The following is an 18,888-nucleotide window of genomic DNA, read 5'->3' as shown; positions in this document are numbered from 1 at the left end:
ATTTTGATTAATATTCAAGAATCAAACCTCGATTAAAATTAGATATTATACTAATGTTTTATAATTTCTAAGAAATGGAGTTCCATCCAATGGACATGGACAAGAAAGTCTTCCATTGGAGAGGAAATCATGGGTAGATATAGGAAGGTAGGTAGATATGTATAATTGGCAAGGGATTTCCATATAGCAATGGTAAATGTTAGCTATTCTTGAGTGGAAGAAAAAAAGAGGGTGATTAGTCCCTTAAAAGCCACATTTTACATAACTAAATGGTAAACAAGCATTGACTTACGACCCTAGGGAAACCAACCTAGTTTAAGATTATTAAATTTCTATAAACTACATGAAACAACCTCTTCATATGTTGACTCTCTTTTCATCATCACGGCTTAGTAGACAATACTATAACACTATTTGTGTAACATAAAATAGCAGTTATGACACACCACTGAGCTTCTGTCATATTACATTCTTCATATCAAACACCAAATATTCATTCAACTTAATTCTACTTCGTTTGTCTCTTTGTATTTGTTTTCTTCTTTTTTATTTTATTGCGAACTCAAATTATACACATGACAAGATATTTTGGGATAGGATGAAATCTGTGTTTTCCATTTAGAATTGTAGCATATCTCTTGCATTTTGATACAATATACTTGTCAATTTTACAAGCCATTTCAGGATTGAATCTCATATCGCCTCTTATTCAAATAACGCCCAAAAAAATTAATATTTTCTTAGTTTTTTATTTACACTAAATAGATTTTAAACAATAAAACCTTAACCAATATCATTGTCTTTACAAAAACAAAATATATCCCATTTAATTTATCAAGTCTATTTATTCAAATATGAGGTCATGTATGTTATGTGGTTTTATGTTTTGTAGCTAAGTATGAATCTACAAGTATACAATGGAAATATTTTGTTTTCACTAAAAACATTTGCATTAAATTAAGTCATAAACAAGTATTCTCTTTAATTAAGCCACCCCCCTAGACAAGAACAAGTCACCATGTCAACAGTGAGATAAATACCAAAATGTTAAAGGACTTAATCTTTTACAATCTTATCCATACTTTTTTTTAAGTAGAAATTCTCATTTTTTTCCAACAAAGTTGATTCAATCTCCTAAAAATCAAACATGAGCTATCCCTAAACCACGACCCAGCCAAAATATTACAACATATTATAATGCAACTAAAATTCATATAGATGCACCATTCAATCAACACATGTTGCATTTTAAAATAGATAGTTTAAGTATAGAATATTAACAAAAACATGCATTAATAACCATGTCTTATCGAAAAGCTTTAAAAGAGATAAACCCCTAAACTAAACTCATTATTTGGAAATTATTATTGCAATGGACCTAAACAATCCATGACCAAATACAAAATAACACCAATAGATGAGAAATTTCCAATAAATTCATTAGCCACTCCAAAAACATGGGCCCAACCAAAATTTCCAAGTGGATTAGTGGTAGAGTTATTCATTCTATAAAGACAAATGATTACATAAAAATAAGATGGACTATTTTACCTCTAATGTAGTATTACATTAGAAGTAATGTCTTAAAGTAGAAAGCAGATGATGAAAAATTATGCATATTACCTAATAGGAATTTATGCACAGATCAAATGTTGTGTATGATTAAGGAAATGGAAGGAGTGAAGCTAAGTTATGGTGGGTATAAAGCTCCATTCTTGTTGTGATATGTGGTTTTCTCTACCTATATGGCATGAGTTTTAAAGGAGGATGAGCACTTTGACCCCTAAAGACACATTGAGGGAAAAAGCTTAAAAGCTATGGTGGTTGTAGGATAGAGATCAATATTGAGAAGTATTGAAATGCACGAAACATTAAAAAAATAGAACCAAAAAGAGCAGAGCGCATGTGTCGGATGACGAGGGGTGCTTGGTAATCTTAACCATGGGATTGGAATAAGAGGCTCTAGCTTCCTTTTTTCTCACCATGAAATGGATAAGGCCATTGACATCAAGAATTAACTTCTTCCAATTAGAAGCCTTTTGCATTAATGACAAAGTTATCTATAGAAATCATTGAAGTTGTGCAGTAGGTTGGTGAGGGGACAAAGTCGGAGCTTGGTTACACTGTTGAGCTTGTTGAGTCGGAGAGTCTCTACTTGGTTGACCATGTTGTTGTGCTTCATCAATCCGGATAGAGGGGGAGAGAGAAACATGTGAGATGAAAAGGGAGTTGTTTCATCTTAGAAGTTGGATGATGACAGGGAGAGTGGGACGGGAGACTATTGATCTAAGTGTTGGCCTTGGCAACTTTCAACGAGGCAACATCTTTGGCTTGTTGCTACTTCCAAAGGTGCTTGGCATGTAAATTCCTGAGAGCCCATTTACTGTCACCAAGGAACTTACATTCATCGACCTCCACTGAATCTATGCTACGTTGAATTACCATTGGTACGTTTGGGTCAAAAAGAGCAGAGTCCTAATCATAACCAGTAGCATGAAGGGGTCGGCCACGACCATGTCCACCACTTCCCTGCCTGACATGTCCGCACTTATAAACCATGATAGCAGGTTGGAGAATGATGAAGGAGAGAGCAGAGATGCGAAGGGAATGACAATGATTCACTTGTTGGGCAAGGGGTGTATATATGTGGGAGAGGCAAAGGCACGTCATGAAAAATCTAAGCAAGAGGGAGTTAGATTGCCAAAAGATTCACCATTGTCGGGGGAGGGGGATGTAAAGTAATTGAGGCATGAATGCCCTTTAACTGCAGATCATATCAAGGGTATGGAAGAGTGAATCTAGCTTCATCGAGATTGATGGGTATGCGAGCTAGAGAGGAAAATTAAATTCTCCAAAGCGCCACTTGTGGTGCGATTGCGTAGGGGCTATAAATGCCACTAGGACAACTAATATCAAATGACAACTGCATAAGGGTGTTTAACTATCTACATTAATCCTTGGATAAAACAATTATATTATACACCATTCCTTATTAACATAAACAAATATATATACTTTTACCAAATTAAAAAATAAAAAATTTAAATTGGGTAACTTATTTGCAAGTTAAAAACATGAAAACATAATGTTGAATCCCCTGCCACAATAAATTTATAACTTTTATTTTAACTAAAAAAAACTTGCTTAGCAATTATTTAGATTTTGTTAGATTATATTAAACACTTAAACAATAAAAAACCACTAGGATGACTCGAACCGGAACCGTTAACTTCAAACCTAGTCCCGTGGTTATGGTCCAATAGTTATGGTTAGGTGGGGAAGTTTGGTCCCACGAGTCTTGTGGGTCCAATTTCCGAAAAAAACTATATGTACCTGGCAGTGGCTCCACTAAACCTAATCCGAGTGGTTATGATTCAATGATTATAATTAAATAAGGAAATTTGGTCACACAAGTCTTGTATTCCAATCCGGGAAAAACTGAGATCCAATCCCCAAAAAACTATTTATACCTGACAAATGCTCCACGTATAATATTTTAATAAAAAAACAAAAACAAAAACAAACTCAAAACGCCAAACCATCAGCCGCCAACACCGATCGCCTGTGTAAGTTCTTGCCCTGCAAAATTCCTTTAGACCAAATCCGTCAAAGTCGTGGAGCCCAAGAATGTCGGCGTAATTAGCCAAATCATCGTGTTACGTTAATGAAAGGTTACGTTACATCACGTTATGGCACATACAGTTGAATCTACGTCGGTTACAAGGGTGAGATGGATCCATAAATTCCTGTATCCTCCTATAAATTTTCATCTTAGCGATCCTCTATTTTGGTTTTTTCATTCAGCCGCTCTTGAATGAGAAACCAAAGACAAAAAAAAATACAAGGAGGACCCTGTAAAACGCGCACTCTCTATTCCATCCCACTGAAACAGCGAGATTCGGCTCTCCATTAATCTGATTTATCTACTGAATTGAAACTTTGTATTGCAGAGCCGATTCCATCCCACTGAAACAGCGAGGTTCGTGTCTCCATTAAACTGAATTTTCAGTTGAATTGAAATTTTGGATTGCTGGAAGACCACTTTATTTTTCAGTATTTGATTTCAAGCTTTAGTCTTTGGAAGGGGAAGCGATCACAGTGACAACCAATAAAAGTTTTTTCTGGGTTCTGGTAACCTTCTAGAAGGCATACGAAGAAAGGAATTTGATTTCTTCCGGTTGGGCTTTAAGTTGGGTGTTACAGCGAAGAGGACAGGATGTATGCAGGAGAAGAGGAAGAATATTTTAATGAAGATGACGAGATAACGCAGGAAGATGCGTGGGCTGTTATCAGCGCCTACTTTGAAGAGAAGGGACTTGTCCGACAACAACTCGATTCTTTTGATGAATTTATTCAGAATACCATTCAGGAAATCGTGGACGAGTCATCCACCGTCGAGATTAAAGTTGAACCTCAGCATAATCCCGGGAGACAGACTGACTTCACAGAGGTAATCAATTATCAATTGCATTTCACGATTTGCTATGGGAAGGAAGCGAAGAAAGGGGTATTTATACCTTTTTTTTACTAGCTACTCAAACTGCTAATATTGGACTGACTTTACGCACAGTCACTCAACTCAACTCATACTCTAAATCCGGACTGCACTCCATACAAAAATAATTATTATTTCCATCCCTTAACCTCCCATCTCTTGGTACTCAGTTTGGGCTTCAAAATAGTGATTTCATACAAATGGGATTGGTTTTTTCACCATTGTCATCAATTTCACACCCAACACATAAGTTGCAGCTCTTCAATTGATCATACAAAACTTGATTAGTTATAATGAGTCCAATAAGGGATATTTATACTTTTTGTACTAGCTACTCAAACTACTAATATTGGACTGACTTAACTCACAGTCACTCAACTCAACTCATACTCTAAATCTGGACTACACTCCATACAAAAATAATTATTATTTCCATCCCTTTGCCTCCCATCCCTTGGTACTAGGTTTGGGCTCCAAAATAGTGAATCCATACAAATGAGGTTGGTTTTTTTTACAGTACATGATACAACATCTGATAAATCATTTTGAAACCAAACTATATTGCAACATAATACCTTGCTTCTGTCAAAATTGGATCTTTCAATCTTTTTGTTTTCTTTTTTATTGTTTTTTTGGTGTGTTCTTATTGCTTTTTTGTGTGTAAGACAATCATTAGAGGGGTTGCTTCTGTCAAAATTGGATCTTTCAATTTTTTGTTTTCTTTTTTTGTTTTGTTTTTTTTGTGTTTTTATTGCTTTTTTGTGTGTGAGACAATCCATAGAGGGGTTGACCTATTGGTGTTTTAATGAAAAGGAAGCTTATTAATTTTGTGAACATAGTGAAGTTGGTATTTCTAAAATGTTTTTTTGGATGTTTTTCTGATTGCAAGTTTATTAATTTTGTGAACATAGTGAGCAAGTTGGTATTTCTAAAATGTTTTGTGATGTTTTTCTGATTGCAGACTCTTTTCAAGATCAAGTTTGGTCAAATATATCTAAGTAAACCTATGATGACAGAACCTGAAGGGGAAACTACTACTTTGTTTCCGAAGGCAGCACGATTAAGAAATTTGACATACGCATCTCCCTTATTTGTTGATGTTACTAAACAAGTGTTTAAGAAGGGCAATGATTGTGAAGAGATGGTAGAAACACAAGATCTTTCGCAAGTTTACATTGGGAAGGTATGTCATTTTTTGTGTTTACTCCTTTTGCCTCTTTTGCCTCTCACGTGGCAACAATGTTGTATATATATGCCTTGATGTTAATTTTTTGACAGACAGGCATTACTTATCTGTAGATACCTCACTTTCGGTAGCAATAATGATGTGTTTTCTCTATTAATTTATGATTATTCGTAACCATTACTTTAGGTACCAATAATGTTGCGTTCTACATACTGCGCATTATCTAAGTCGAATGAAAGAGATCTCCAAGAGCTTGGAGAGTGTCCATATGATCAAGGTGGATACTTCATCATCAATGGCAGTGAGAAGGTTCTGATTGCCCAAGAAAGAATGAGTACAAACCATGTCTACGTTTTTAAAAAGCGGCAACCAAATAAATACTCTTATGTTGCTGAAATAAGGTCTATGGGCGAAGCACAAAACAGGCCACCAAGTGGTATGTTTGTACGGATGCTTGCAAAAGCTACTGCGGTAAGTTTTTGTTTCCTTTTGAAGTGTTTGATATTTGAAAATGTTTTGATAACTATTATCTCTATGCCCTTTTTGGATTGCTTTTTATAAAAAAATATACTACTTATTTATAGGTAAAATTAGATTCTTTATTATTAGATTTTGCATAATGCATCACAAATATGCATAAATATGATAGAAAGATCAACATGAAAATGACCTAAACTTAGCTCTTTGATGATACTCAAGTCAAAACACTCCTTGTGCGAGTTAAATATTTTAACTCTATTTATGTCCTTTGCACCATTATATTTTCCCATGTACAGCTAGAGGATTCCTATTTCGAAGAAGAAATGGGCTCTATAGCTTTTTTATTTCGAACAAGAAATGGGGTATTATGGATTTTGTTTGTTAGTGGATCACTAAATACATAGTATCTATTTAGTTGGACATTGTTTCAATATGGAAGAGATGTTATTGAAGAGATGTTATAACGTTATGTGATGTGATGTTATGGTATGGTATGCAAATAAAAATATCTCTATGTTAATATAAATATAATGTTATTATTATATTTGTCCCAATGTGTCACTTAGCTTAGTGCAAGTTGCTGCATAAATTCTTTGATAATTTTTCAGGCAATCTCATGTTTTCTATCACAAAATCATCATATAGATGCATAGATATTATTTGCTTTTGATTTCATTCTATTTACGACCTAGAATGGACCCTTATATCACTCTATTTATTTTGTGGTGCAGGGTTCAACAGGGCAGTGTATTCATGCAACACTACCATATATCCGTGCTGACATTCCTATTATTGTTATATTTCGAGCATTGGGATTTGTCTCTGACAAAGATATTTTAGAACATATATGCTATGACTTCAGTGATACTGAAATGATGGAGTTGTTGAGACCATCAATAGAGGAAGCATTTGTCATTCAGAATCAAGAGGTCTGTTATGTTTTTGAATTTTAATATACATTTCTTATGTACATGACTATTTGATTTAAATTCTTTAATATTGTTGAACTTGATGCCCTAAATGATTTATGCTTAGACGACTATGGGGCTAAGATTGGATATGATTTGTAATTTGCCTTATTTGTTGCAAATTTGTTCCTATTTTGATATTGTTAATATATTTGTGGTTTCTAGAGTTGTCAAATCCCTGTAAATTATTCACAATGAGGATCTTTTAGCTAATTGTGCTTAGGTCCTAGGCATATAATATTTCTTACTTTGTTTCTTACTCTGTGTAATGGCGGGTAATGGCTGATATGTGATAGCTGGACACCAGACTCAATAGATTACATGTACTGATTATAATATATAATGCAAATTAGCTTTTTTTTCTTCCTTAAAAAACATTTCGAATTTGAAAACTGGTTAGATCTTTAGATGTTCAAACCTCAAAATTATTGTGCTGATCAAAATTTCCAGTGTATATTTATCGGGGTGTGTTGAATCTGCTATGTTTCTGCCCTGATCCATAAAAATTTTGCTTCAGGTTGCTCTGGATTGGATTGGAACACGTGGTGCCACTGTTGGTGTAACTAGAGAAAAGCGTATAAAGTGAGATCGCTTTTCTTCTGGTTATGCAATTAGCAAGGGTTAATAGTTTCTTTGTAAGATTCTTTGGTCAATCAAAAGTTTGAGTAATTGTGTTGACATTGATCAATGGTTTGATTTTGCAGGTATGCAAAAGAAATTTTGCAGAACGAAACGTTACCTCATGTTGGTGTTGGAGAGTTGTGTGACACGAAGAAAGCTTACTTTTTTGGGTAACCATGGACTTCTATTTTTTCTATCTTTTGGTTTGGATGTTGTGGTTTTCTTTCTCAGAAATAATTCTGTATATTATGAAGATGTGATGTGTGTAACTCATGATCTGTGTGTATCTTTAGGTACATCATCCATCGGCTTCTATTATGTGCTCTTGGTCGACGGCCAGAGGATGATAGGGATCACTATGGGAACAAAAGATTAGATCTGGCTGGTCCTCTTCTTGGAGGACTGTTCAGAATGGTCTGTCAATGCTTGTTTGTATCAAAAACTATTATGCTATTCTTTAATTCTGAGGGAAGTTCACTAACATACTTTTTCAATATTTCAGCTTTTCCGGAAGTTGACCAAAGATGTGAAGTTCGAGGTGCAAAAGGTTGATAATACTTTATTTCACTTTTATGTTCTTTTGAATGCTTTTAAATATGTATCGTAAGCTTATAACTTGTGGTACTGTGAACAGTGTCTTGATCGTGGAAGAGATGTAAATCTACAATATGCAATCAAAGCAAAAACAATTACTAATGGTTTGAAATACTCCTTGGCTACTGGAAACTGGGGCCAAGCAAATGCAGCTGGCACAAGGGCTGGAGTATCACAGGTGCTTTTTATTGTCATGTTTTTTTTTTTACTTTTCCCGGTTCTTTTACAGTTGAGACTCATTATTCGCTCTGTTATTCTTGATGCAGGTTTTAAATCGTCTGACATATGCATCAACTTTATCACATTTAAGAAGGTTAAACTCTCCAATTGGTCGTGAAGGTTAGAATGTTTTAGGATCCTGATATTCTGAGTCTGTTGGGACAAAATTTATCCTTCAACCAAGTGCAACGACCCACATTGTTTTATAACTATATCTTCAGTTATGTGCTTGATGCAACATAAATGTGTCTTTTAATGTGCAGGAAAGATAGCAAAACCCAGACAGTTGCATAATTCACACTGGGGTATGATGTGTCCCGCAGAAACCCCTGAAGGACAGGCAAGTTCTTTTTTTTTTCATTTTTTTTCTTTGAAGTAAACAGTTCTATAAAATAAATATCTAGTACATACTGTTCTGGTAAACTGAATTTGGATTAACATTTTGAAATAATGATATTTCGCAAGGGCTTGGTGATTCATATTTCCATTTTGTAATGTGTAGGCTTGTGGGCTTGTAAAAAATTTGGCCCTCATGGTTTACATCACTGTTGGTTCTTCTCCTAGCCCAATTCTGGAATTCTTGGACGAGTGGAGCACAGAAAATTTTGAGGTACATGCATTTCCACCAATTTAAACCTTTAATCGAGTTTTGTCTATGCTTATATTCTATCTCTTAAGTTTATCATCTTGAGATCCTTCATTGTCATTTTAGGAAATATCTCCAGCAGCTATTCCGACAGCAACAAAAGTTTTTGTAAATGGTGCTTGGGTTGGTATTCACGGTGATCCTGAACTCTTGGTGTCGGCACTCAGACAGTTGAGAAGACGGGTGTGTGGCTGTCTGAATTGTTTTTGTTCAATAATTTTATATTTGATTGAATTAGATTTAGGAGATTATATATTGTTTTATAATATTTTGTAAGGAGCCCTAGATGGTTTAGTTTCTTTGAGCCATTTTACATTGTTTACCAGTATTTCTAGAGAGATGCGTTGTTTCCCATGTTTTCTGTTAAGGGGGATGGGTGCCCCTCCTCTGAGAGACATCTGCACATCCCAGTTTTATCAGAGAGAGAGAAAGAACCTATAAAGTCACTTTTATGATTTATGGGAGGTTTTTTCCAATTGAAAAAATGGCTACAAAATGTTAATTGTTTTTTCAATCAGTTTTTTGGTTGTCTTTCGCTATGCCATCCGTTGTGACACTTGTGAGAACTTCAGTTTTTTATGTCCTAAATGGATTAACAGCTTATGTTGCTTTACCAGCTTGATGTGAATCCAGAAGTTGCGGTTGTTAGAGATATTCGTCTGAAGGAATTGAGACTGTATACTGATTATGGTCGATGCAGTCGACCATTGTTTATTGTGAAGAACCAACGCCTGATCATAAAGAAATCAGACATTAAAAGATTACAAGAACGGGTCAGGACTCAGAAAGACATTCTTTTTTGTTTTTGTTTCCTGATATAAAAAGCTATATAAATGTGAAAGACTTCTTATATTACTTATTTTTCTCAACAGACTAGCCCACAAGCAGGTTGGCATGATCTTGTTGCAAGGGGTTTGATTGAGTATGTGGACACAGAGGAAGAGGAGACAACAATGATTTCTATGACCATTAATGTTCGTACCAGTGGCATTTCTGATCAGATTGATCATGCAAATTCACATTTTCCTTGTAACTTTTATATTTTCCACCCAGAGTTAATATAGATAATGAACTTTATGATTTTGTAGGACCTTGTGGCTGCAAGAGCTAATCCTCTAGAAGCATATACAACTACGTACACCCATTGTGAAATTCATCCTTCATTGATTTTGGGTGTTTGTGCATCAATTATTCCGTTTCCTGATCATAATCAGGTTTGAATCTTTAGCACCTATATTTTTCGCTACTTTTGGTTGCTGTAGCTGGATACATTCTGATTCGGCTTTTAGTTTGCTAATACATTGAAGTGCATGCCTTTTATGTATTGCCACTCTGTAGTCTCCACGTAACACTTACCAGTCAGCTATGGGAAAACAAGCGATGGGTATTTATGTCACAAATTACCAGCTTAGAATGGTATTGTATTGTTCTGGTCCTCTGTTACTTTTTAAATTTTTTACTGTAGGACACCTTGCCATATCTACTCTATTATCTGCAGAAGTTAGAACAACTCCAGCTATTGAGGTCATCAATCACTTTAAATTTGTTACTCTGCAGGATACCTTAGCGTATGTATTGTACTATCCACAAAAACCACTTGTAACAACGCGTGCCATGGAACATCTGCACTTTAGGCAGCTGCCAGCAGGGATCGTAAGTGTTTTTCTAATTTAATTTTTGTTCACAGATTTTGATTTTGGCTATTTCACGGCTAGTAATAATCTTGCTAGTAATATTTGTTTTGCTATTCTTTCGATTCCCTGATTTTTAAACAAGTCTAACATGATTTCCTTCAGAATGCGATCGTAGCTATTGCCTGCTATTCTGGATACAATCAGGAAGATTCTGTCATCATGAACCAATCTTCTATAGACCGTGGATTTTTCCGTTCATTATTTTTTAGGTCCTACAGGTTGGTTTTCCATGCAACTGATGATGGGAACTCTTTTTGGAAATGATGATGCTTCTCATTTCCGTACTGGATGTCATTAGGGAAATATTCCTGAATCTACTGTTTGTTTAATGTCTATTGTAGAGACGAAGAAAGCAGGTCGGGGACACTCGTTAGAGAGGAATTTGGTTGTCCAAGCAGGGAGAATACATCAGTGAGTGCTACAGTTGAGCTTTGTTCTTTCTTTTTATTACTGGCGTTCATCATTTCCTCACTACTATTGGCAAATTGCAGGGCATGCGACATGGTTCATATGATAAATTGGATAATGATGGGCTTGCTCCTCCTGTATGTCTAAATCCTTATTGAATTTATTTAATATGGAGTTCACATTCCATGAAAGCTCTAATAGTAGAGGTAACTTAATCAGAATCTTTTTTGACATGATTGGTGTTTTGTCAGGGTACTAGGGTCTCAGGGGAGGATGTAATCATTGGTAAAACCGCACCTGTAGCACAAGATGAGGCAGCAGGTCAGCAACAACGTTACACAAAGAGGGATCAGAGTACAGCCTTGCGTCATAGTGAAAGTGGGGTGATTGATCAGGTAGTTAACTGGTTTAACTATATATATGAGGCACTTTGTAACAATTTTGTTTAATATGTTTTATGACAGCATACAAATTGTCGATAACTTATATGCACTTCTGCAGGTTGTTCTGACAACAAATCAAGATGGCTTGCGGTTTGTGAAAGTTAGAATGAGGTCTGTGCGAATACCACAGATTGGGGATAAGTTCAGTAGTAGGCATGGTCAGAAGGGAACTGTAGGTATGACATACACTCAGGAGGATATGCCCTGGACAATTGAGGGCATTACACCTGATATTATAGTGAATCCACATGCTATCCCCTCTCGAATGACTATTGGTCAACTCATTGAATGTATCATGGGAAAGGTTGCTTCTCAAATGGGGAAAGAGGGAGATGCAACTCCTTTCACTGATGTTACTGTAAGTTTAATTATTGTTTTTTTTTTTTTAATTATTATTTTGATCTGCAGTAAGCCTCTGTTTCTTAGTTATTGTGTTTGATTCTACAATCCTCGTTGACATTTCAGGTGGATAACATCAGCAAGGCACTTCATAAATGTGGATACCAGATGAGAGGTTTTGAGACCATGTACAATGGTCACACGGGTAGAAAGTTATCTGCCATGATATTTCTAGGTCCTACATATTACCAGCGATTAAAGCATATGGTGGATGACAAGATTCACTCTCGTGGTCGTGGCCCTGTTCAAATTCTCACTCGACAACCGGCAGAAGGACGTTCCCGTGATGGAGGTCTACGTTTTGGAGAGATGGAACGTGATTGTATGATAGCCCATGGAGCTGCTCATTTCCTGAAAGAAAGGCTATTTGATCAAAGTGATGCATATAGGGTCCATGTTTGTGAGCGCTGTGGTCTAATTGCGATTGCAAATCTGAAGAAGAATGCTTTTGATTGTAGAGGATGCAAGAACAAGACTGATATTGTGCAGGTGAGTTTGGATATTCACGTCTTTGCAGATATCCATTGTACAGTAATGTTAAGTTTCTTTTAAACTCTATGTCCATGTCCTCATTATTATGTTTTTGTTTTAGGTGCACATACCATATGCTTGTAAGTTATTGTTTCAAGAACTCATGTCCATGGCCATTGCCCCAAGAATGTTCACTAAAGAAATTAAGGATATAAAAAATCAAAAGAAGAAAGGAGCTTGAACACTGCCTGCTGCATCTGCTTTCTCTGCACAACTAATTGGAATACAATCTCCTTATAGCAGTGGAAGACATGTCTGTTTTTGTAAGCTGGACAGGAAACAGTGGGTCAAAAAGGCCATTCTAATGTCGGAGATCTGAATTAAAATGAAATCATTTTTTTGGGTCAAAGAGAAATTTATTTTGGTTGGGTGAGATAAATTTTGTAAGGTTGGCCTGGCCAAAGTTGGTATACAAGACTGTTTTTACTGCCTGGTTGTATAAACTCAGTTCAGCCTTTGGGATTTCATCCCTTTCAGAATTGGTGTTGTTGCTAAAATCGTGACAATGAACTGTTGATCATACTGTTATGAAAAGTTTGAAAAGAGGTGTTTCTAAAGTTGTCAAGAAGAAGAAGAAGTGCTATGGATACTAATTTTTATGATGCTGATATGTTGTTTGAATGTCAAATTAGAGCTGTTTTATTTTAAATGATTCTAGATTATTATATGTACCTTGAGTTTACAAATACACATTGCAGTTAGTATATTTTTATTATGGGACTGAAAATGGTTTGCAGAGTTCCACATAGAGTTTCAATTTCGTCCATGAATTCTCATTTTAATTAGCAGGCTTATCACTGGCTGTGTGCTTTACTCCCATGAAGTGTTCCCCCGGTCATTTACTCCCCTTGTCATCATCAAGGAAAACTCCCCCTAAATAAGCAATTGTGAGGGATGATTATCAATATTTCCCACATTTTATGAATACATAATGGAAGCATAGCTCTCATATTTGTCTATGAATTTGCAAGCACATTTTCTTCCCATAATATATGGGAAAAGTAATAGTTTGTTTTATATTTTGTTTCGTTTGAATTTATAAAATTGGGCAAATAGAGATGTCATGTCCTAGCTATTTGGCAATACTTCCCATATATTTTATGAATATGTAATGGAAGCATAGCTCTCTTATTGTCTTTGAATCTATAGACACAATTTGTTCCTATAATATATGGGAAAAGTAATCGTTTGTTTTATATTTTGTTTGGTAAATCAAATTCCAATTTTTTTTGCCGACACATTTCGAACCACTAAGTGTGGTTCATCATCAGGACTTCTCTTTAATCTTTAGAGAAGTGTTTCATTCGGGGATTCCACGTCTAAAATGTCAAGATAATGATCATAGTAAGTCCACTAAGATTGAAGCTATCTAGAATGTACTCATTATCAACTTCACAAATGAACTCATTGCCTGCAAAACTATGAGATCCAAGATGTGTCCTCTCCATCAAAATAGACTTCATCGCTCATGCACCTAAGGCATATTAGGCTTGCCTCAACAATTTTAATGACATAAATGACAACCTTATCTAAGATTCTCCCCCTTTTTCATTGGATGGAAACATACAGACATAACTCTTATTAATTATGAGACTCCTTTTCCTTCTCTCCCCCTTTGACATCAATGGAAAAAGGAGTGTTTTTCTTAGTAGTGTTTTCCCATGAAGTGCTCCCCCGTGTTTTTCTTTGAATCTGTAGACACAATTTGTTCCTATAATATATGGGAAAAGTAATTGTTTGTTTTATATTTGGTTTGGTTTGAATTGATAAAATTGGGCAAAGAGAGATGTCATGCCTAAATAAGAAATATTTTGGAATTGCTTGACGTGCACAAAAGTTAAAAGAAAGCAATTGTCCTTGAATTTCTCTTTAATTTTTCAAAATGCAAACTTTTGTGATTCATATTGATTTTTCAAGAGAATTCTTCCGGTAAATCAAATTCCAGTTTTTTTGGCTGACATGTTTCGAACCACTAAGTGTGGTTCATCATCAAGACTTCTCTTTAATCTTTAGAGAAGTGTTTCATTCGAGCATTCCTTGTCTAAAATCTCAAGAGAATGATCATAGTAAGTCCACTAAGATTGAAGCTATCTATTATGTACTCATTATCAACTTCACAAATGAACTCATTGCTTGCAAAACCATGAGATCCAAGATGTGTCCTCTCCATCAAAATAGACTTCGTTGCTCATGCACCTAAGGAATATTAGGATTGCCTCAACAATATTAATGACATAAATGACAACCTTATCTAAGATTCTCCCCCTTTTCATTGGATGGAAACATATAGACATAACTCTTATTAATTATGAGACTCCTTTTCCTTCTCTCCCCCTTTGACATCAATGGAAAAAGGAGTGTTTTTCTTAGTAGTGTTTTCCCATGAAGTGCTCCCCCGATCATTTACTCCCCTTGTCATCATCAAGGACAACTCCCCCTAAATAAGCAATTGTGAGGGAAGATTATCAATATTTCCCACATTTTATGCGTACATAATGGAAGCATAGCTCTCATATTTGTCTATGAATTTGCAGGCACATTTTCTTCCCATAATATATGGGAAAAGTAATAGTTTGTTTTATATCTTGTTTCGTTTGAATTTATAAAATTGGGAAAATAAAGATGTCATGTCCTAGCTATTTGGCAATTTGAATTGAATAGGTTGTTGTTTGATTTTACATTTGTAGTCTACTTCAAAATTATTCTCACTGATTTTGTTATTGTTATTCTAGTTGCAAATATGTGCCTAATGTCAAACATGTGTCATGTGTTTATTTACTAATTAAATATGAAAAACAAAAATAGACACTGTAAATTTTCAACATGATAAATAATGTGAGAATGAGTATGGATGTATCTTAAAATTATAAATGAATCCCAAATTATGTGATGGGTGCTAAATTGGTAATGATGGTGGCTCATTGCATGGCACTCTCATCTCTATCTCTCCCTCTTTTTATGTAAACAAAGTGAAATAGAATGTCTTACAATTCATTTATCCAAACCTAAACCCAAACAAAATGTAGGGGAACATTAGATAACGAGATAAATGGAACAATTAAATTTTGACAAGCTTCAAAAATTATACTCTCACAACCACCACCAGACTTCTCATAACAACCACATATGCTAAATTAATTTATTTATTATGCTTCATGCTTTCTCGAGAGGTTATAATATGACATAATATTTCTTTCACACCAAAGTCTCTTCTTTAATATTAATACCTTAAATTAATATTAATATGCTTAATTAATATTAATGTCTTCACATTTTTTATATATGACAATTCCATACTCTTGGATCTTACAATATTTACCTCAATAAATAACAAATATCATGTATGAGCTTATCTCAACAAGTATTATCCATAAACGCATGATTGATGAATTCCAATGAGTACATCCTAAATGCTAATATTATTTATGTAAATCCCTACATTATATTCAATAAAGGGATGCTAGTTTGTTTATATATATATATATATATATATATATTCAATGAAGAGATATAAAAATAGATATATTTTTTTACACAAGTAAGAAAGGATTTGTTATTAAGTTTGTGCCTAGACACAACAAGGTACATGGGGAATTTACATATTGCTCGAAATGACCAGTGCCTCTAAGGGAAGAGGAATAATATCTCAAAATGATTAGGAAAATTTGAGCTACATTTTGTTCAAGTGCCAAAATTTAAACTTCTGCTACTATAGACTCTACAAAATTGGTCTTTCATCAAAATACATTTACATGGCTTTGTCATATCTCATTGAGGGGGATCAATTTACATTTGGTTTGCAAGAGCACTACTTGTGCTTCTTGAATCCTCATTGTTCCTCTGAGCTTGGAGGTCAACTAGTTGTAGGTGCAAACCATCCAGCTTGTCCTCCATGCATTGGATCATTACCTGTTGATTTTGGACAATTTTGGTCAAGGCCAAACTTTATTGACGTAGGTCAAAGACTTTCGTGTACCACTCCAGTGGAGGGTGTGGACATAGGTGGTAGTGGTGAGCCATTTGAGAGATGAAACTTGTAAATACCCTTTGGGTGGTTGGGTTCAGAGAGGTGTGAGATTCTTTAATGTGGTGACCAGAAAGCCACTAAGGGACATACAAAGGAAAATTACCAGCCTTACCTCTTATGCTTAAAGCCTACTTTTGTGTTGTTCATATTCCTCTATACTTACTCGAACGCAGAGAACCAAGTTGGTATTGTTGGAGAGTTGCATCAGTGGTTGCCGACATTCCCAGAGTTTTTATCCTTGGAAGAAAAGCAAGCTCTAGCACACTTCTTTTTCCCTAAGGAGCAAGAGTTACACTCAGTTTAGAATTTGCAGGAAGGAGACTAACCAAAATTGCCTGGAGAAGAAAGAAGCCAGAGAAAGGATGGCTTCTGGATGAGGGATAATTAGAACCAGCCCATAGAAGTTTCCTAAATCTGTCTTAGCCACCCAATTTACCATCAAATTTAACTATGTTGAACACTTTTCTTAGCTTCAACATGACCTCAACATGCATAAGCAATTCCATTGAATTTAATATTTCTCATGCTTTCTAGATAGCCATCAACGTCGAAAATTAGAGGAGGTGAATAGCAGTGTCAATTTTGCAGAGTACGATGGAGTGTGAGAAATATTGCAAAGGTTATGAATTTAATTCGAAACCAACTCTATTGTGATTCCACTCCATGTCTTTAGACAAGGCATTTGTCCCTATGAAGGATCTGGCATGCTATGAATTCCATTTGGGTGGCTTCCCATGAATATAGAGGTTGTGGGTTGTTGGAACACTATTGTCATCCCTTATTAACTATAATGAGCAGTGCCTTCCAACTTTGCAAATGTATTGAAATGATGTCACCTAAGTTTTAGCTTTGTACCTTCTTCCTTTGCGAATTTCACTAGGTGATGGCAAGATAAAGCAGGAACTTTGCCTTGTTGACATGGGATATGCTTCCAAATGAGTTACTATTTATCCTAAGCTTCTCTTCTTGCTGGAAAGCTATGTTGGCTTGTTTGTTCGCTTCCTTGTTCTGTACCATTGATCCTAAGTTTCTCTTCTTTTAGCTGGCAAGCTACGTTGGCTTGTTTGTCGGCTTCCTTGTTCTAATGGCAAAGAATATGAAAAAATGACTTACAAGAGAATGATTCTAAGATCCCAAAATTCTATGAAGGAGGCATGGAAAATTTTAGGGGCGAATGTTCGCCCTTTGGTGAAATTAAGGGATTTTAAATTTTTAGTGGGTGAATATTTTGTATCATAGTACATTTTTACAAATCACCTCAAATAGCCCACCTTATTTTAAGGGAGAGGGTAAAAAAAGTAAATTTAGCCCTTGAAATTAGGAGTTACAACCTTCCATTCACCCATTTTCAAGAACATGTTTTATTTAAGTGAATCCTATGGGCCAAATAACATATTTATAAAAGAGGTATGGTAAATTAATAAAAATATAAATAAATGAGAGGTATGGTAAATAAATAAAACATTTTTTATATTTACTCCATAAGTTACCTTATATACATGCAAGGGTGTAAACAAATAAAAATATAAGTAAAGTGGAGGTATGGTAAATAAATAAAATGTCTTTTTATACTTACTCAAAAGGTATGGTAAATAAATAAAAATACAAATAAACTAGATGTATGGTAAATAAATAAAACCTCTTTTTATATTTAGTCCATAACCCTCGTTCTATTTATGAAGGCTCAAGAAAGAGGTTTTATTTAAGTGAATCTTATGGGCCAAATACCATATTTGTAAAAGAGGTATGGTAAATTAATAAAAATATAAATAAACGAGAGGTACGGTAAACAAATAAAACATTTTTTTATATTTACTCCATAAGTCACCTTATATTTATGAACACTCAAAAAATGTGTTACATTTAGGTGAAACCTATGGGCAAAATACTATGGAACAAATACCATGGACTAGACTGTTATTAATACCATGAAAAAAACATTATTAACCCTAATATTAGTATTAATAAAAATAAAAATGGCACATGGTATTCACGCATGGTATTCACCAAAATGGCACATGGTATTGACCCATGGTATTCACCTGGAATGTAGCCTATTTAAATGGGGGAATTAAACCAACATAGATCCATCTTTACTCTTGATCTACTAACCCCCGAGAGGTATCAAATATCGTGATATGCAAACTAGCATAGAGTGAAAAAATATTTGATCATCT

General features: G+C 35.0%; 1 protein-coding gene across 1 annotated transcript; it reads left to right on the top strand.

Moving 5' to 3' along the window:
* The first annotated feature begins 4,124 nt into the window (after nt 1-4,124).
* Nucleotides 4,125-13,070, top strand: LOC149228216 (DNA-directed RNA polymerase II subunit RPB2-like). Its single transcript, XM_089378104.1, has 25 exons — nt 4,125-4,450; nt 5,457-5,678; nt 5,868-6,152; nt 6,893-7,090; nt 7,647-7,711; nt 7,834-7,920; nt 8,044-8,164; nt 8,253-8,297; nt 8,385-8,522; nt 8,611-8,683; nt 8,827-8,903; nt 9,066-9,173; nt 9,276-9,392; nt 9,827-9,982; nt 10,082-10,183; nt 10,298-10,423; nt 10,548-10,625; nt 10,767-10,862; nt 11,006-11,121; nt 11,245-11,314; nt 11,395-11,448; nt 11,563-11,706; nt 11,813-12,112; nt 12,220-12,642; nt 12,746-13,070. Exons 1-25 carry the CDS (start codon nt 4,217-4,219, stop codon nt 12,863-12,865), a joined length of 3,555 nt encoding a protein of 1,184 aa, XP_089234230.1. The 5' UTR covers nt 4,125-4,216; the 3' UTR covers nt 12,866-13,070.
* Nucleotides 13,071-18,888: the final 5,818 nt, after the last annotated feature.

The sequence above is a fragment of the Pinus tabuliformis genome, chromosome J, assembly GCF_031772625.1.
Source record: "Pinus tabuliformis cultivar Carrire ecotype Pingquan chromosome J, CPIR1, whole genome shotgun sequence".
Taxonomy (NCBI): domain Eukaryota; kingdom Viridiplantae; phylum Streptophyta; class Pinopsida; order Pinales; family Pinaceae; genus Pinus; species Pinus tabuliformis.
The sequence above is the reverse complement of the archived record's forward strand: the minus strand, read 5'-3'. Positions and strand labels throughout refer to the sequence as shown.